Source organism: Tursiops truncatus, chromosome 19 (assembly GCF_011762595.2).
Source record: "Tursiops truncatus isolate mTurTru1 chromosome 19, mTurTru1.mat.Y, whole genome shotgun sequence".
In the NCBI taxonomy this organism is placed as follows: domain Eukaryota; kingdom Metazoa; phylum Chordata; class Mammalia; order Artiodactyla; family Delphinidae; genus Tursiops; species Tursiops truncatus.
In genome coordinates, this window is record NC_047052.1 from 50,504,057 (window position 1) to 50,524,848 (window position 20,792).

General features: G+C 49.1%; 1 protein-coding gene across 1 annotated transcript; it reads right to left on the minus strand.

Annotated features, from left to right (window-relative positions):
- Positions 1–750: 750 nt before the first annotated feature.
- On the minus strand, positions 751–12,503 carry LOC141277125 (tetrapeptide repeat homeobox protein 2-like). The gene is given in 5 exon segments (XM_073795666.1): positions 751–815; positions 929–1,535; positions 2,076–2,245; positions 2,825–2,886; positions 12,487–12,503. Coding segments are annotated over 5 exon segments (921 nt in total).
- Between the last annotated feature and the right edge of the window lie 8,289 nt (positions 12,504–20,792).

Consider the following 20,792-nt stretch of genomic DNA (forward strand, 5'->3'; position numbering starts at 1 on the left):
CATGTGATAATGAAATGTCTTAAACAAGAGAAAAGAAAAAGCAATAACGCTAGAAGGGAAAAGAACAACTCCACCCCACCCCCTCCCCCCCACCCAAAGCCCTGAGCTATATTGAAAACAGGCTGGGGATCTCAGACCGATGTTATCTGTAAACCGTTTTCAGTGTGTGACAAGGCAAGTAGACCTTGAACTTCAGCTTTTATAAAGTTTTATGTCAACCTGAAAGTGGGGGCATATCTTGTGAAAATCATTTTAAATTTAAAAAAAATAAATTTATTGTTTTACAGCATATCAGCTTGCCACTGATGGAAAGAAAAACACTGGTTCATCACAAAAGATAATGAGAGGCACTGAAATACACAACATTAAAATAAAGAAATTCTACTTATAGAAGAAATACACATCGGAAAAATGTTTGCAACACTTTAACCACCAAAAGGGATAGACACATAAATCCAAACAAATTAAGAAAAATGGGGGAAAAGGACAATTTACAAGTATTCCTAGTGTCCGATTAACACGTGAGACGATCTTGCTTAACTTGTCCATCATTGGAGACATCAATATTAAAACTACAAAGGAGCCACAAGACGGCAGATCGGCAAACATTAAAAAGTCTCAAATCCTAAACGGCCGGCAGGCTGGGCTGGAGCGCTGAGCTAATGATGTTGGTTCAGGTCGCATAGGAAGTTCTCCGGCAGCGTCCGCGAAACAGGAACACACACCGCGAGCAGCAATTCCACAGCTCACTTAGGCATTGACAGAAATGCCCACGGGCGCCCCGAATAACGGGGCGGGGGCGGGGACATTCAGAGCTGCGCGACCGGTGACACAAAAATGTCCCCTCCCCAGGCTGGATCAAGAGAGGTGCAGTCACGCTGCGGAGAGTAACCGGCTGTGAACCCCAAGCAGCCACATCTTCCCGCACCGCGTGGGCGCCAAGCGCAGGCCCCCAACGCCCTAGTCCCCTCTGGCCCCGCGGGGTCTGCCGGGCTTTGCGGGGACAGATGACCCTATAAGTTCAGTAACCGCTTGGGGTCTAAGTCGTTCTCATCCACAGACTCATCTCTCTTTCGGGACCCAGACATCAAGGGAGAGGGGGATCCGGGGGAGGGGTCTTGGGGTGAGAATACCACTGTAAAATCTGGAATTGGAAAAGGATCTGGGCCAAAGTTGGGGGCGTAGGGGTCCAGAGGCCAGACTGGGGCCGGGGCCGGGGCCGGGGCTGAAGCAGCCTGGACGGGCGACTGGGCGCCTTGTGCCGGGGCCCACATGGCCCGGCCGTGGCTGGAGATGCTGGGCTCTGGCGCTGGGAGCATCCCCGCGGGGCTGCGCGCAGGCGGGCTGCGGAATCCCGGGCCGTCTGGGAATGCGGGGCCGGCAACTGCGGCGGCAGCGGCAATGACAGGGGCAGGCGCGGGCCCGGGGGCGCAGGGGATCCCGCGGTCCATGGGAGCATCGCGGGCCCTCTGGCTTCGGCCCTTGGCCAGTCGCTCCAGCCGCGAGCGTTGGGCCCGGCGGTTCTTGAACCACATCTGGGGAGACAGGGGACCGGGAGGAGGCGTAAGAGGCGAGAGGCTGCGTGCACTCGCCTCTGCCCCGGGTATGAGGCTGCCCCGCCCGGGTGAGAAGCCGGCCTCCCCTCTCCCTCGGCCCTCCAGATCCAATTTGTTGCCCCTGGTGTTCAGGAGGCCGCCGGGGAGGGGTGCAGAGGGCAGGAGGGCCTGGCGGCCAGGAAGGGGTCTGCCCGAGAGGTCCGCGGGTTCAGAGGCCCTGAGGTCTGGGCACGGGGAGACCACGGGGGGCGTCAGTCCCGGCCGGATGCGCTTGGAGGGCTTGTATGGCACAGGGTTGAGGCGGACTCGGGGTCCAGCCCTGGGTCCGCACCCGGGAGACCCCTTGCTTGCTGCGTGACCCAGGGCAGCACCGGACCGCTTTGGCCTTGCTGATCCCCTCCTGCAGAGCGAAGAGGGCGGAAAGGTGGCCCAGGGGCAGGGCACTTGATAGGCGGCGAGGTGGGAGCGCGTCTGGCGGGGGGCGGGGAAGGGCGGGGCCTGGTGGGGGGCGCGTCAGACCTGCAGTTTGTGCTCCTCTAGGCTGAGCCTGGTCGCCAGGCGCAGGCGGTCCTGGTAGCCGGGGTACTCATTCTTCTGGAAGTATTCCTTGAGCACGTCCAGTTGCTCTTTGGTGTATACCGTGCGCTCCTGCCGCTTCCTCTTCGGGGGTCCTGCGCTCCGTGTGGGGCCTGGCCAAGGGGGAAGCAGGGTCACATGAGCCCCAGCAACAGCCCCCAGCCCGCCTGGCACCCTCTGCCTACCTGCGCCAGGCCCTTGGGAGCAGCCGGGGGGCTCAGGCCTGAGGGCGGCAGGCAGTGCGTGGAGAAGCCTGCGGCATCGGGACCAGATGTTCTTGGTCAGACTCAAGCTCTCCGTACTTCAGCCCCAGCCCCCGTACCTCTCTGGGCCTCAGTGAACACAGCTTTGAAATGGGCCTGATCACAGCTCCTGGAGTACTGCAGGGCCCCCAGCCTGGGAAGGCACGCAGGACAGGCTCCTTAGCGCTCCCCCTCTCCCATCCAAGGGCTGGAGCCACCCTGACGTTTACAGGGGACCACTGCGTGCCAGGCTCTCTGCTAATCTCACCCCAGTAATGTAATTCCATTCCCCAGACTCCGCTAAGCCCTCCCCACAGCACAGCGCAAGAAGCGCTCTCAGACAGCTGGGCCCTTCCCTGGATGCCCAGGAGGCCTCCCAGCCTTGGCCCTAGGACACCCTTTGCACAACCCCACCGCCGGCCCAGAGCCCTCCTGGTGGCCCAGACTCACCCATGAGAGACTTGGGTTCTCGCTTCCTCCTCACTGCTGCTCTGCTGTCTGCATCTGAGGCTCTGCTCACAGGGCCTGGGGCTTACATCCCAGCTTTATGCTGTGCCCACCTGGGCACACCCTAAGGGTCCTGGAACCCACCCTGTCTTGCCCCACCCTCAGACTCACTCCTTTGCAGGAGATGCAATCATTGATTAATCCTTTTCGTATTGAGCAGCAGCTACTCGCTGGGCCTTTCCTGGGAGCTGCTAATATCCCTGTGTGTTAAGACAGCCTGGGTCCTGCCCTTTTCCCTTCTGGGATGAATGAAGGGTCTGGTTTGCCTGTGTGACTCAGGATCTTGGGTCTCAGGAGCCCAGCTTTCTGCCTCTCCCGGCCGCATAGACCTGGGACTAAACATCAGACTGAACTCCTGGGTCGTGCCAGGGTCTCCTGGGGTCGGGGGGGACACAGCTTAATATGCTCATCCCCAGGGAACTTTTATTATCATCAGTGGGAGATGACAATTAAACAAGTGATCAGAGGCTCTGGGTAAAAAAAAAAAAAACAAAAAACAAGTGATCAAGTACAACCTGAAACAAAGCAGAGAGAACTCGTTATTTGATTTACGTCACTCTCTGTTGCTCACGCGGGCGTCCTGCCATTTACTCTGCTCCTTTTTGGCAACATTCAGCTATAATTGTACATCTTTTCTGCTTCTTGGGCAGCTGGGAACACATTGGTCACCAGGACAGTCGACGGTGCTGCTGTCGACAGGGGAGAATCTAGTCATGTCCTTGATCTGTAAGATGTGACTCGAGGCCACCTTCTCCCTACTTTTTATTTATTTATTTATTTTTGCGGTACGCGGGCCTCTCACTGTTGTGGCCTCTCCCGTTGCGGAGCACAGGCTCCGGACGCGCAGGCTCAGCGGCCATGGCTCACGGGCCCAGCCGTTCCACGGCATGTGGGATCTTCCCGGACCGGGGCACGAACCCGTGTCCCCTGCATCGGCAGGTGGACTCCCAACCACTGCGCCACCAGAGAAGCCCCTCCCTACTTTTTAAAGGAGATTAAATGGAACATCGTGATGTTTAGATGGGCAAAGATTGAGAATAGGCTCCATGCCAGGAACTGGTAACCGAGGGGCTGGGGAATCTGGCTGTCTCACGCTTTGGGAGTGTAGGCTGGTGTCGGAGACATTTCGTGATAGCTGCCAATACCCTCAGCCAAAGACCATCAGGGAGAACCTGGTGGGGCATCTGTTCTGTCCAGACACCTGAGTGGGTGACTCCATCCTCTTTTGGCAGGACCTTCATGGGGTCAGGGGTCAGGGAGTCAAGGGAGAGCACAGCTGACAAGGCTCGCAGTTCATGGTGCTGGAAATACGTGGGAGATCAAATTCAAAGTCAAATAAAATATTTAGATGTTGTTATTATAGGTCAAGTTCATTGTTTTTAACTGCTACTTAGTGTTAGATATAGTAATAATCCATCAGCTCTTCCCTATCAGGCCTCATAAATCTGCTGGGAAAGCAGGAGTGACCAGAAAAGGAAGGTCCCTGCCCTCAAAGATTTTGCAGTGTGGTAGTTTATTTGGCCAATAAAAGCATAACTAGATGGACAAACTCACTGATACTATTTTAGGAAAATGTATAAATACGGAAATGTTCATGGCAGCGCTAGTCACAGGAACCAAAAGGTGGAAATTAAACAGAAATGTCCATCTATTGATGGAGGGATAAACAAAATGTCATTTCTTCATACCATGGAGTATCTTTTAACCATGAAATGGAATAAAATACTGATCCACACTACAACGTGGATGAACCTTGAACCCATTAGGCCAATAGAAAGAAGCCAGGTACAAAAGGCCACACTCTGTATGGTTCCGTTTATAGGCGATGTCCAGCATAGACAAAGCCATAGAGACAGAAGGTGGATTCGCGGTTTCCAGGAACTCGGGAGAGAGGAAAATTGGGACCAACTGGTGACGGGTATGGGGTTTCTATCTGGGGTTATGAAAAAGTTCCAAAATGGATTACGGGGATGGATGCAGAACTCTGTGAATACACTAAGGAGCATTGAATTGTATACTTTAAATGAGTGAATTTTGTTATGTGAATACCTATCATAAAAATATAGAAACGAATGCAACGCTCATTTTATTGCCTACTGGATTGATCAAGATGGGTTGGGACGCAGGATGGGGAATGTGTCTTTCTCTCACTGCTGATGGAATGAAGGTTGGTAAAAGATTTTTGGAGATTTTGGAAACGACTGAATAGGAGCGAATGAACGTAGTACCCTTTGGTTTTTGTCAAGAAGAGATTTGGGCTGGGAGGATTCTTGACCACTGTGGGCATCCACGAATATATTGATACTTTCTTGAGCTACCAATCAGCTGAGTTAATGGGATCAATCTGTGTCCTTGAATAAGAGAAAGAATAAATAATTCTTGGTAACTTCAGACTGTGGAATGCTAATTAACAATTAAAAGGACTGAGGGGTATTTAGTAACAATTGATGATTGTTGAATTGATGATTTGATGATTTTCAGTGATGAAAATCAATTTTCAATTGATTTTCAATCAATTGAAAATCAATTTCAATTGATTTTCAATCAATTTTCAATTGATTTCAATGTTCAATTGATGAATTGATGATTTTCAGTGATTTTGCCAAAATAAATGTGTCCAGACAGAGTTCTTGTTAGGTTTTTTTTTTTTTTCTCCTGAATCTCCTAGAATGAGAAAAACTCAAAGTTGATGACTAAGGGTGTGTGATTGGATGAGTGTACAGTTTTTGACATGGAGTAATGTCTCAGACACACTGTTCATTTCTGAGAATGTATACAGTCCATAAGCACATATTATACACACACACACACACACACACACACACACCCCACAACATATATCCATAATATATCTGCATTGACAACCGCAACAAAATACCCAGTAAAAATGAATTACCCAGGGGCTGTGGAGAATGATGTGTGTTCATTTTCTCTTTCCTACTGCTTAACTATTATTATTTTTTCATTTGCAAGCAGGAAAACAAGGCCAATTTCTGTCTCTGGATGCCGCCTGGGGCCACATGGTTGCCTTGCCTTCTGTTCTGACCTCATTCATCCCAGGGCTGGATGGAAACACAGAGGGCAGAGCCCACCCAGGGACAGCTGGGGGAGCAGGGGCTCCTGAGTGTTCCTCCTTGGGTTTCCCAGACTGCCGTCCCATTCCCAGATTCAGATGGATGGGGAAGGTCGTCTACGGCCCAGAATCCCCTTGGGCAAAAGAGACAGAGATGGGAAAGGAGTCGGTAAAAATATGTGCTAAGAGGAGGAAAAAAGTAGTTCTTTTATTTTTGATTCAATCAGAACAGAAACAGTGGCTCTCTCCCTATCCATCAATTCCTTGATCTCCTCTGCAGACGCTTCCCGGGCAAGCCCTGCATCTGGTCCTCCCCGTTTGGTTGATCTATCTCTGCCTCCTGCCTGGGAGATGCCCACAGACGGCGAGACCTCTCCCGCTCTCTGCAACCAGAGGCATCACTAAAGGAGCAAGCTGGGCTTTGAAGACAATGCTGGGGAGATGGAGAGAAGATGGGGGAGGGGGATTTGATCTCTGCCTTTTAGAACTTCCTGGCCTGTCTTTCCATCATTGGGGCTCTTCTCTAGGTCTCTAGACATTGCTCTCTGCCTCTTCTTTCATTCTTGAAATGTAGTTTATTTGCAGATTCCCTATTTGCCAATTTGCCTACTCGGTAAAATTTCTTTGTAACACCCAAAGGAAGACTCCTTTTCTCGTTATTTGCAGACGTGTGCAGAGCTGTGAAAAATTCGAGGGGCCAACCTCGTGTGTGCTCGCAGCCGACCTGGAACACAGGGACAATCTGCCTTGTTGTTTCAGCCCTTATACTATAAACAGGTGCCCTTTTCGAGGTCTATTTGGGGCCGCATTTTGGAGGTATTTTTGTGCTTTGAAAATTGTAAGATTTTATAATATTAATATCGTTTTAACCATTCATAAGTATACAATTCAGTGGCAGTAACTACATTCACGATATTGTGTAACCATCACCACTTTCTATACCTAAAACCTTTTCATCATCCCCAACAGAAACTCTGTACCCCTTAAACACAACCTCCCTTTCCACCCTCCCCCCAGCCCCTGGTAACCTTTGCACTATTTTGTGTCTCTACGAACTTGACCACTCTAATTAACTCCTATAAGTGGAATCGGACAGTATTTTTTCCTTCTGTGTCTGGCTCATTTCACTAAGCAGAATGTCTTCAAGGTTCTGCCGCGTTGTAGTGTGTGTCGGAACTTTATTCCTTTTTATGGCTGGAGAATATTCCATTATGGATGTATAGACCACATTTTGTTTCTCCATTCATCTGTTGATGGACACTTGAGTTGTTTCCATCTCTTGGCTATTGTGAACAGTGCTTGAACAAATATTGGTTCAAGTCCCTGCTTTCAATTCTTTGGGATATATACCTAGGAGTGGAATTGCTGGGTCGTGTGCTATTTTTTTTTTTTTCTTCTGCGGTGCGCCCACTGCTGTGGCCTCCCCCATTGTGGAGCACAGGCTCAGCGGCCATGGCTCACAGGCCCAGCCGCTCCGCGGCATGTGGGATCTTCCCGGACCGGGGCACGAACCTGCGTCCCCTGCATCAGCAGGCGTACTCTCAACCACTGCGCCACCCGGGAAGCCCGTCGTGTGCTATTTTTGTGCTTTTCGTTGGCGATTTCACTGTTTAAAATGCCTCTAAGCATAGTACTGAAGCGCTGTCTTCTGTTCCTTCCCAGAAGGCAGTGATGTGTCTTACAGAGAAAATATGTGTTCGAGATAAGCTTCCTTCAGGCACGAATTACAGTGCTGCTGGCCACATGTTCAACATGAAAGAATAAACGATATATGGTAAATATAGTGTCTTTAAACAGAAACGCACATAAAACAAGGTGACCCATTGATTGGTTGATGAAAAGGCAACTAGGGGCTCCCAGAAACATAGGAACAGAAACGAATTCGAGAATTCCATGTTTGAAGTATCTTTATAGAACGTAGCTGCTCAAAGAACCGCAGCAAAAGATGTCACAAGTGAACTCAGAGCTTGGAAAGGAGGGACCCCTCGGGGGCGTAACAAGCTCTGGGGTCTAATCTGGTGGGGGAGGAGTTGCGAAAATTCCCAGCAAAGTGCCAAGTGCCCAGGAAGAGTTGAACGTAACAGTGACTCCCTGACCAGACAGCTTTCTGCCTCCACAAGTTCCTCTTGATGTCTCATCCCTGCCCTATTCAGAAGGTTCTGGAAAGAACATGGTATGTGGCATCTGTGAATTCCTGAGGCTCTCTGCAGACGGGGAGCCTGCAGACGGGGAGGTAGGGAGGTGAAGTTGGGGGGGGGGAATGGGGTTAGGGCTTGGGGGCGCTCCTGAGGGCAGCCCAAAGGCTGCCAACATCTGTCCCATAAAAACACACATGCCAACAATGAATAATTCTAGAGGAGGAAACAGGGTCCCTAAAGAGAGGAGAGATGGTCTGAAGCCGCAGGCAGAAGTGTCGGGCTCTTCGGTAACCACAGGGTGACTGCCAAAGGTGGGAAAACTCCCAGCATGAGGAGTAAGACATCTCGGCTCCCAGGTGCCCTCCCTGCCCCTCGGTGCCCCGCTTCCGTCTCCCCCCCCAGCCTCGCCTCTTCCTAGGGGTCTCAGTGTGTGAGAAGCCTCACACCTCCTCGTCGTGGGGTTTCACTAAGCAGGAGTTTTCATTCTGTCCCGACGGTCTGTCCCTTCCCCTCCCCCACAGTCCATCACATGACTGTCCCCCTCCCAAATCTGATCTAATTCTCTCCCTGCTCTGCTGAGGCCGGCCTGGCCTAAGAGGATTGGATCATTTGCTAAATGGGACCATGACAGGGTCAGAGGACCGGCTGTGTGGAGACCCAGGGGCCAGGGCGGCCGCAGGAGGGCGTCAGAGGAGACGAGGGGAGGGAGGACCAGAGAGCAGGGGTGGCGGGGGCGGGGGCGGGGGGGGGGGGGCAGAGGGCGCATGCGCACTCCCTGGCTGTTAAGGAAACATTTAAAGGGTAAGGAGGGTTCCAACGTAGTTGATTTCAAAAAGTGTATCCCGAGCCTGGATCCTGATTTCCTACCCACTCTCCCCTCTCTGTCCCTTTGGGAGTAACGGGGAGTTCTGGAGGCAGGGAAAGGGGTTACATGTGTGGGAGTCTGGGGGTGTCTGACCACGGCTCTGAGAGATGACCTGAGGTTCCTGGCCAGGGAATGTTCTGGAAGGGTCTGACCTGCCAGCAATCTTCTGCAGAGCCCCGAGGTCTAGCTCATCTTTGGAGTGTTCAAGGAAAGCATTCGTTTTTTTTTAAAAAGTACAGTATTTAAAATATATTTTGGGACTTCCCTGACAATGCAGGGGAGACAGGTTCGAGCCCTGGTCCAGGAAGATCCCACATGCCCTGGAGCAACTAAGCCCGTGCGCCACAACTACTGAGCCTGCGCCCTGGAGCCCGAGAGCCAAAACTACTGAGCCCACATGCCACAGTTACTGAAGCCCGGACGCCTAGAGCCTCTGCCCCTCAACAAAAAGAAGCCACCGCAATGAGAAGCCGAGCACTGCAACAAAGAGTAGCCCTCGCTCGCCGCAACTAGAGAAAGCCCGCGCGCAGCAACAAAGACCCAACGCAGCCAAAAAATAAATAAATAAATTTTAAAAATTAAAAAATACGTTTTTAATAAATTTTAAAATATTTTTCAAATGCCTCCGTTTTAACTTTGAATATAGTAAATAGCGATTGATATAACCAATCTCCACCAGGCTCCCTGGGTCCTCGGTAACTTTCAAAGGCTGGAGAGGCCCTGGGCTGTGTCTGTACGTCCCGGTGAAAGTCCCGTTAAGACTCTGAATTGCATGTAGCAGGGCTGTCGAGGACATTGGTTTCAATGGGCAAAGAAGCCATGGCCCAAATATCGTTTCTTTTCACCACTGTGTGTCTCTGCGCAAGGCGTGTGTTTCTGTGTGTCTCCTTTGCATCTCAGTTTTCCTCCTCTGAAGACCTGAGCTGATAATCCTTATCGCTGAAGCTGACAGTTTGTCCAGTATACACACCAGTATGGAGGTTCTAGCTGTTCTACCCAAATAAACTCCTGAGTTTGGTCAATATCCCCTCCCCAAAATAGGGGAGCAATCCTCCGTATTTGACTGGGTTCAGGGGTTCTCAGAATGTGGGACTTTCAGTGCTAAATTGGGACAGTCCCAAGAAAACTGGGTTGGTTGGAGACCTTATCCCTATGTCCCTCTGGAGCCCCTGTGTGTCCTTATGGTCCATTCACTACAGGGTTAATATCATTATGGCCTGGTCCAGCACCACAGGCTCTGCCATCGCGATTGGGCCCAAAGAATATTTTGTAAGTATAGACATACACATATACCTGCATACACCATATATCTGCATACACAGATATAAATGCAAATATATTAATGTAATATATATAATATGTCATATGATCTATAATATAATTATGATATATATAACATTACACACATATATGTCTGTTTATCTATCTAACACATGGTATTGTCAGCCTTCCATTTTAGGCATTCTGGTGCGGCATAGAGGCATCACTGTGAGGTCTTAATTTCCATTTCCCTGATGATTGATGAAACTGCATCCTGTATTGTGAGTTGATGGACAATTTACTATCCTCACTTTTAAAAATTTTGTTTATTTTTGGCTGCATTGGGTCTTCGTTGCTGCACGCGGGCTTTCTCTGGTTGCAGTGAGCAGGGGCTACTCATTGCGGCAGCTTTTCTTGTTGTAGAGCACAGGCTCTAGGCGCTCGGGCTTCAGTAATTGTGGCACGTGGGCTCAGTAGTTGTGGCTCGTGGGCTCTAGAGCGCAGGCTCAGTAGTTGTGGCGTACGGGCTTAGTTGCTCTGCAGCATGTGGGAATCTTCCCGGATCAGGGATCGAACCCGTGTCCCCTGCATTGGCAGGTGGATTCTCAAACACTGCGCCACCAGGGAAGCCCTAGCCTCACTTTTGAAATGTCTGTTTAAGTCTTCTGCAACCTGGGTGAATTTCAAGGCAATGGTGTTTCCTAATCCCAAATGGTGGAGCCAGGGAAATCACCATCCGTGCCCTGGGGACCAACCAGTGGGGTTGATGCCTGGGGTTCAGGAGCTGTGAGGTCCAGGCTCCCACCTGAGCAGGTGCCCGGACAGGTGAGGCCTGAAGGCTCACATCCACTTTGTGGGTGGTCCTGGAGATAATCTACAGTTGGAGAAAGCAAGCCTTGGGGGAGGAAGGTGCCTGCCCCAGGTCAGGCAGGATGTTCTCCATCCATAAGGACCCACCAGTTGGAATCCCAGACACGGCATCCAGGCCCTAGGGAATAATATCTCAGGGAACAATAATCCAGTGACAACTTCCCACGAGGTAGGTCTTATTGTCATCTCCACTCCACGGAGGAGGAAACTGAGGCTCGGAGAAGCAGAGTCCCAGGTCCCATCACACACATAAGTGACAGAGCCACGGCTGAGCCAGCGCCGGCCCCCCAAGCCTGAACCCTCCTGACCGCGAAGCTACACGGCCTCTTCAGATGCTCCCCACAGCCCCACGGATGTCAGATGTCCACTTCTCAGCCGAGAGAGGTTCTGTCAATTCCCAAGGACACACGGGGGTGAGTGGCACAGCCCAGAATAGAACCCAGCTATCTTGGGTCCCAGAGCCCTGCCCCTGACTCCTCAAATCTACCTGGAATCCCCCCAGATAGGATGAGGCCAGTCCCCTCCCCTGCACTCACTGCAGCCCAGCCCTGTGACATGGGCTTCTCTTGGCTCATCTGACTGGATTATGGTGGTAACTTGTTATCGTCCCCACTTTACAGATGAGGAGACCGAGGTCCAGAGAGGTTATGTGAATGGCCCAAGGCCACACAGCGAGTAAAGGGTGGGCTTCACATCAGCCCTTAGCAAGACTCCCCCGACTTGGCTGGTTCACGCTGTCTCTGCAGGCCTGGGTGGCTCCCGTGTCCATCGGGGACAAGGAGCTGGGATGGACGCCCTCACTTCCTAACATGGGAGGTGGGGAAAACCTGGATTCATGGGCTAGTTAGAACCCAAAGTAATCAGCTCAGCGATAATGCGATCCCTGAAGCATCCGGCATCCCAATCTCACTCCCTTCTGCCATCATGAGTCCCTGGTCCTTTTGGTGAAACCACACCACAGCTTCCCTGTGTGCGTGTCTACCTGCCCCTGCCCCTCTGCCATTCATTCCGCCACTAATCCATCCCATCCAAATTTCTTGAGCATTTACTATGCATCTGGGACTGTCCCAGGCACTGGGAATACAGCTGAGAACAAGGTGAATACGATCCCAGCCCTCCTGGAGCCCACGTTCCCATGAGAGGGGCAGACAAGCGACAAGGCAGTGATAAGAATTTTACAGAAAATAAAATTGCGTGAATGTGTTAGGCAGCTAAGGGGGTGCAGGTGTGAGGAGCCCTCAGTCTTGCGGTAGAGCTGAGACTGAAACTCATCAATGACCTGATGCAAATGTCCTCCAGCATCTCACACTACCTGGGGCCACCCCCGCAGTCTAACCCCGTTCCCTCCTGCTGCAATCATGGGCCCTTGACAAACACCAAGATTCTTTCTCTTTGGTACCTTTCCGTCTTGGTCATTGCGTCGTTGAACAAATGAATATTTATTCCGTCTTTGTACCTCTCCTCTATCTCACTATATCTCTCAGTCCTTTTATCTCCCTCAGTGTCCCTGTCTTTCTCTTGCTGTCCACCCCCAGCTGCTCTGGGACCCTGCCTTGTGGGCCATGATGGGCTCCTTCCTTGTGCTTGGCTAGTTTTGGGGACAGAAAGAAGCCAGGGCGACAGAAGGCGAGTGAGTGGTTAGAAGCCGGATCACAGAGAGCTGGGCACAGGGTGGATTGTCTTCTAATTGTGGGAGGAGTTAAGGCTCCGATCCTGAGCAGAGAACTGATGAAGATTGAGGCTATGGCGGCGGGGAAGAGAAGCTTCTGCCATCCTCCTGGTCTAGGCTACACGCAGTCAAGGCGGTGAGGAAAAAGTTAGATTGGAGATGATATTTTCCTCCAATACCTTTAAAAAAAAATAAAGGCATAATTTACATACATTAAAATGCATATATTTTAAGTGATGAGCTTGGTGGATTTTGACAAATGCTTACCCTTCTCACACCTATCAGGATGCAGGACATTTGCACCACCCCCAAATTCCCTCATGCCACTTTGCAGTCAATGCTCCTTCTGCACTCCAGGCAACTTGCTTCTTCTGATTTCTTTTTTTAATTGAGATCTAATTCATATACCATAAAATTCACCACCGAAAGTGTACAACTCAGTGGTGTTTATATAGTATATTCACAAGATTGTGCAACTGTCATCACTATCTAATTCCAGAGCATTTTCATCACCCCAAAAGGAAATCCTGTCTGTATCCACTAAGCAGTCAAACTCCATTAGCCAACCCCTGCCCCAGTCCCTGGCAATGATTTTCTGATTTAAAAAAATGTGTTTTGTTCTGGAACTTTGGAATTATACAGTTCAATGGGTGTTTTCCAACACTACCAAGCAATTAACACGATTCTGACACTACCTACCTGGAGACAGCATCAGATCCCACAGGCTAAGTCTCCGGCTCACAAGACTGTCCCCTTCATCCCCTTTAGGCACCAATCTCAAGTCCAGATTGTCCCCTGTGCTCCTGACCTACCAGCCGTAAATCGGACGTTCCCATGATCCCCTCGTTGGGTTTCATTAATTTGCTAGGGAGGGCCCACAGAACTCAGGAAAACATTTACTCACTAGATTATTTTATTATAAAAGGATTTTAACAGCCAGATGAAGAGATACAGATGACGAGATCCAAAAGGCTCCCAAACACAGGAGCTTCTGTACCGGTGGAGTTTGGGGTGTACCACCGTCTCAGCACATAGATGTGTCCTAGTTCACCAACCTCGAAGCTCTTAGAATCCCATCCTCTGGGGTTTTTATGGAGGTTTCATTACGTTGACATGATTGATGAAGTCCTTGGTCCTTGGCATTTAAACTCAATCTCTAGCTCCTTTCACATCCTAGGAGGGGGTAGGTGGGTGGGGAGCGTTAGAGAGGAGGAGGGGACTGAAAGTTTAATCCTCTAATCCCATGATTGGTTTCCCTGGCAATCAGCCCATCCTTAAGTCACCTAGGGCTTTCTGAAGGTTGCCTCATTATCATAACAAAAGACACCTTTATCTTTCTCATCACAGGAACTCAAGGTTTTAGGAGCTCTGTGCGAGGAATGGTACCAAGACCAAAGATATATTTCTTATTATAAGTCACAATATTACATGCCGTATGCAGTCTTTGTGTCTGGCTTCTTTCACTCAGCAAAAGGTTTTGGGAATCATCCATGACGTTGTACATGTAGTAGGATGTTCCTTTCTCATTGCTGAGTAGTATTCCATTTTATGACTATGTCACACTCTGTTCTTTCTTTTTTTGCGGTACGCGGGCCTCTCACTGTTGTGGCCTCTCCCGTTGCGTAGCACAGGCTCCGGACGCGCAGGCTCAGCGGCCATGGCTCACGGGCCCAGCCGCGGATGGGATCTTCCCGGACCGGGGCACGAACCGGTGTCCCCTGCATCAGCAGGCGGACTCTCAACCACTGTGCCACCAGGGAAACCCCACACTCTGTTCTTTTACAGCTCAGTAGACATTTGAGTTGTTTCCCATCTGGGAGTAGTATGAAAAAAAAAAGCTGCTATGAACGTTTCTGTACAGGTCTTTTGGTGGACATAGGTTTTCATTTCTCTTGGATAAATATCTAGAAGTGGATCAACTTATAAGGTTAAAATAGTTCATCTTTATAGAAAATAGCCAAGCAGTTCTTCAGTGTGACTTCACCATCCTACTCCCACCAAAAAGTGTGAGAGTTCCAGTTGCTCCACAACCTCACCAACATTTGTGATGATCCTTTTCACGGTAATCATTTTGCTGGTCATATGTAATATCTCATTGTGGTTTTAATTTTTCTTTCCCTAATGACAAATAATGTTGAATATCTTTTTGTGCCCTTATTGGCCATTTGTATAACTTTTGTGAAGTGTCTCTTCCAGCTATTTTATTATTGAGTTGAAAGAGCCTTTCTTATGTATTCTGGATATAAGGTCTTTGCTAGCTATACATTTTTTAAAAAATAAATTTATTTATATCATTTATTTATTTTTGGCTGTGTTGGGGCTTCGTTGCTGCATGCGGGCTTTCTCTAGTTGCGGCGAGCAGGGGTTACAGGGGCTACTCTTTGTTGCGGTGTGCGGGCTTCACATTGCGGTGGCTTCTCTTGTTGCAGAGCACAGGCTCTAGGTGTGCGGGCTTCAGCAGTTGTGGCATGCGGGCTCAGTAGTTGTGGCTCACAGGCTCTAGACGCAGGCTCAGTAGTTGTGGCGCATGGGCTTAGTTGCTCCGTGGCATGTGGGATCTTCCCGGCCCAGGGCTTGAACCCATGTCCCCTTCATTGGCAGGTAGATTCTTAACCACTGCGCCACCAGGGGAGCCCCCCAGCTATATGTTTTGCAAATAGTTTCTAACAGACCGTGGCTAGGATTTTCTTTAACTTGATGTTGTTTGAAGGGTAGAATTTTCCCATTTTGATTAAGTCTAATTTATCAATTTTCTATTTCATGGTTATTGCTTTCTCTGTCCCATCTATCTTCGCCTACTCCCCCAGGTCAAGAAAATATTTCTCTTTTTTTATAGGTGTTTTATACTTCTGCTTTTCATATTTAAGACTGTGATCTCAAATTAACTTTTGTGTATTGTATGAAGGAGAGATTGAGGTTCTTCTTTTTTTTTTTTTAAATGTGGATATCCAATTGTTCAAGCACAATTTATTGAAAAGAATTCCCTGTTGACTTGCTTTGGAACATTTGTCAAAAATCAATTGACCAGGGCTTCCCTGGTGGCGCAGTGGTTAAAAATCTGCCTGCCAATGCAGGGGACATGGGTTCAAGCCCTGGTCCGGGAAGATCCCACATGCCGTGGAGCAACTAGGCCTGTGAGCCACAACTACTGAGCCTGCGCGTCTGGAGCCTGTGCTCCGCAGCAAGAGAGGCCGCGATAGTGAGAGGCCCGCGCACCGCGATGAAGAGTGGCCCCCGCTTGCCACAACTAGAGAAAGCCCTTGCACAGAAACGAAGACCCAACACAGCCAAAAATAAATAAATAAATAAATTAAAAAAAAAAAAATCAATTGACCAAATACTCTCTGACTTCAGACTATACTCTACAGCTACAGTCACCATACTGTATGATACTGGGACAAAAACAGACACATAAATCAATGGAACAGAATAGAGATCCCAGAAATAAACCCATGCACTTACAGTCAATCTATGACAAAGGAGGCAAGAATATACAATGCAGAAAAGACAGGCTCTTCAATAAGTGGTGCTGGGAAAACTGGACAGCCACATGTATAAGAATGAAATTAGAACGTTTTCTCACACTATATACAAAAATAAACTCAAAATGGATTAGAGACCTAAATGTAGGACTGGAAACCACAAAACTCCGAGAAGAGAACATAGGCAAAACACTCTTTGACATAAACCGTAGCAATATATATGTATATATTTTTTGCATCTGTCTCCCAAGGCAAAGGAAATAAGAGCAAAAATAAACAAATGGGATCTAATTAAACTTAAAAGCTTTTGCATGGCAAAGACAACCATCAACAAAACAAAAAAGACAACCTACCAAATGAGAGAAAATATTTGCAAATGATATGACCAATAAGGGGCTAATATTCAAAATATATAAACAGCTCATACAACTCAATATATTTAAAAAAGCCCCTTGATTAAAAAATGGGTACAAGAGGGCTTCCCCGGTGGCGCAGTGGTTGAGAGTCCGCCTGCCGATGCAGGGGACACGGGTTCGATCCCTGGTCTGGGAAGATCCCACATGCCGCGGAGCGGCTGCGCCTGTGAGCCATGGCCACTGAGCCTGCACGTCCGGAGCCTGTGCTCTGCAACAGTGAGAGGCCCGTGTACCGCAAAAAAAAAAAAAAAAAAAAAAAAGGGTACAAGAGCAGAATAAACATTTTTCCAAAGAAGATATAACAGCTGGACAACAGGCACATGAAAAGCTGCTCAACATTTCTGATCATCAGAGAAATGCAATTCAAAACAAGATATTACCTCACACTGTCAAAATGGCTATCATCAAAAAGACTACAAATAAATGTTCGTGAAGATGTGGAGAAAAGGGAATCCTTGTACACTATTTTGGGAATGTAAATTGGTGCAGCCACTGTGGAAAATAGTATGGTGGTTTTTCAAAAAATTAAAAGTAGAACTACCATATGATCCAGCAATTCCACTCTGGGTATATATCCAAAGAAAACAAAAACACTAATTTGAAAAGATCCATGCACCCCAATGTTCATTGCAGCATTATTTACAATTGGCAAGATATGAAAGCAATCTAAGTGTCCATCAACAGATGAATGGATAAAGAAGATGTGGTGTATAGATATACAATAGAAAGAATGCAATTTTGCCATTTGCAAAAACATGGATAGACCTGGAGGGTATTATGCTAAGTGAAATAAGTCAGACAGAGAAAGACGAATACTGTGTGATAACACTTATATGTGGAATCTAAAAATTCAACAAACTAGTGAATATAACAAAAAAGAAGCAGACTCATGGATATAGAGAGCAAACTAGTGGTTACCAGTGGGGAGAGGGAAGGGGGGAGGGGGAAAGTAGGGGTAGGGGAGTAAGAGGTACAAACTATTAGGTATAGGATAGGCTCAAGGATGTATTGTATAACACGAAGAATATAGACAATATTTTGTAATAACTGTAAATGGAAAGTAACCTTTAAAAATTGTATAAAAAAATAAAGATGAGTTTGAGAAGAATTGACATCTTAATACTCAGTCTTCCAATCCATGAACATGATACAGTCATCCCTCCATATCCACGAGGGATTGGTTCAAAGTCCCCCACAGATACATCCAAGGATGCTTAAGTTTCTTATATAAAATGGTGCGGTATTTGCATGTCCCCTATGCACGTCCTCCTGTATGCTTTACATCATCTCTTGCTTACTTATAATACCTACACAAAGTAAACGCTTTGTAAATGGTTGTAAATACAGTGTAAAGACTATGTAAATAGTTGCTGGCACGTGGCAAATTCAAGTTTCTGGAACTTTCTGGAAAAAAATTTTTTTCCCAAGTATTTTTGATCCTCGGTTGTGAGTCTGCGGATACGGAACTTGTGGATACAGAGGGCCGCCCGTATATGTCGCTATTGACGAGGCTACTTTCTCCCGGCAGTGTTTTGTAGTTTTCAGCTGAACAATTAGCTGCAAGAAGAGATGACAGGATTTATGGGAAGATTGGTTGGGGGTGGGGGTGGGGAAGCTGGGGGTGGGGAGGGAGGTGAGGAAAAAAGGGAGAAGGCAAGGCTGATTGCCAAGGTTTCTTCCTGAGTTGCTCACTGGGTGTAGATGAGAAAAGAAAGAGCTATTTGCCTCAGGGGAGGAGTAGCCTGGATTTAGACTCAGTTTAGTTGACCCCAGGGCCACGTGCATGACCTGAAACCCAGCTCTCTACACCCTCCCAGCCTGGTGGGACTCCGGGTAGGGAAATTCGGGGGAGGTGATTAAGAGAAGCTGACACCTTTCCCCCGGGGGCTTTTGAGGACCTGTTCTTTCTTCCTCTCCCTGACATCCAGCTTTCCTTCCCTTCTCTGATGGGCCAGGAGGGTCTGTTACAGGACTGGATCCTCCCATCAGTAGCCTTTTGGCCCACTAGTGAGGGTCAGGCAACCCCCCCCTCTCTCCCTGTCACCCCTGGCTCTTCAAGCTAATGAGACCGGCCCTGATTCCCCAGCCAGGCTACTGGCCTTAATCTCTCCTAGCAGGGGGTTGGGAGGAGGGTGAAGGAAGAAAGGGCCCCTTATGGTGAGACACAATGACCCAGCCACAAGGCGGGATTACGGAGACCTCATGCACATAGGTAGATGTTGGGGTAGATGGAGATGGAGAACAGACCCATTTGGGTCCAGGAGCTCAGGGAGATATTAACATCCAGAGAGAGAGACACACCCAGAGAAGGACAGAGAGAAGAAAGTTCAGAGGGAGGCAGAAACAAGGATAGTCACAAGTACAGAACAAGAGAGGTACCAAGATAGGGAGAAAGAAACGAGGGGGGAAGCTAGAGAGAAAGAAAGCAAGAATCAGAGGAAGAGGCACGGAAAGAGAGAGAGAGAAACAAGAACAGAGATTCGAGCTTAAGAGGTTGGATAAAGGAGAGAGGTACTGGTGCAAGGCGTAGGGGAGACTGGTGTCACAGGGTGACAAGGACAGAGGCCAAGACCAAAACAAGGACAGGGCTGCACAGAGAGGATGAGAGACGGACAACAAGAGGGACCAAGACAGAAAGACAGGTAAACCAATAAAGACAGGGACAGAGAGACCCAGAGTTGGAGAATGAGACAGGGGTACACAGGCAGACGGGCAGCAGTGGCACAACCTGAGGGTCAAAGCAAAGAGAAACTGAGGCACGGAAACCCCAAATGAAGACCGAAGGCATGGAGGGAGGGAGGGACAGATAGGGATAGAGATGGAGATGATACAAGTAGAGAGAGAGAGAGGAGAACCCAGGGGAGAAGAGGAGATGGGAGAAGTTGATATCAAAGAGTGATAGAAACTGAGGAAAGAAAGAGGAAAAAGGGAAACTGAGGCAGAAAGGAAAACAATGGGACAGTGCAGAGATGACTCAGCAGGCAGACAGACTGTTGGGGAGAGAAAGGGTGACCCAGGAGAGAGAGAGAAGAAAGCCCCGCGACCCTCGTTTCTTGAATGATCTCTCAGGAGCACCCAACATCGCTCTCCTTCCTCTTTGGTGGGAAAATAGCCGAAGCTGGAGGGACACCAATTAGACTTCAGGAAGAACTTCCCGGAGGAATGGGGACTCCTGATCACAGGCGGGACCTGGGGCCGCCCTTCCCCATCAGCCCTAATTGCCAAGATGTCATGGAGGTGGGGAGGCGAGGAGGGGATTAGGCAGACGGGTGCCCCTCCCCCTCCCCACCAATGTCACCTCCTGGCGCCCAGTTGAGTCCCCACCCGGGCCAGGATTACCCTCTGAGATCCAGGCCACAGCAAATGACATCACTCCCAGCCAGGGCTTAAAATCTCCCCATGTGAGGGGACCCATTTCCTTCAGCCTCTGCTGTCTGACTACTCCATCCCAGGCCACCAGGAGAGCTTCATCTCTACTTTCTGAAGGTGAGTGCCTGCAGGGGCAGCGGAGGAGGTGGAGGAAGGCGGAGCGAGGGAGGGGGCAGGAGGGGGCAGAGGTGGGCACATTTTATTCGTGGCTGTGTTTTTAGCGTCTGGCCCAGGGATGGAGAAGGAGTGTGTGATGTTTCTGGATAATCCTACATGGATCAGAGGGTCCGTCCTGATGTTTGGAGAAACGGTGCAGGCTGTGACTGCAGTGGGGCAGGCGGGGTGTGTGTGTGTGTGTGTGTGTGTGTGTGTGTTTGCGGACGGACAGGGGAAGCTGGCCCATGGCATGGGGGTTCCAGAAGCTTCAGGGGCATCTTGTTGGGGAGGCAACACGAACAAGCCCTCCAGCTTCCAGGGCTGGGGGGCTTTTCACAGCTTGAGGGCAACTCCCTGGCACGTCTCCCTGTTGTATTTTCTTTAAAACTTCCCACAGCCTGAAACTCTCTCTTCCTGTGTGTGTTTATCCACTCATTGCCCATCTACCCCACTGAACCTTGATTTCCTCCCGGTGCCTGGTATGTGGGATGCCTACATATTTGGTGAACAGATGGATGGATGAATGACAGAAATAGAATTGAAGAGACACAAGCACGCAGAGAGTCAAGGTTTTGTGGCTGCAGCAGGAGGGAAGAAGGGGAGACTGTGAGAC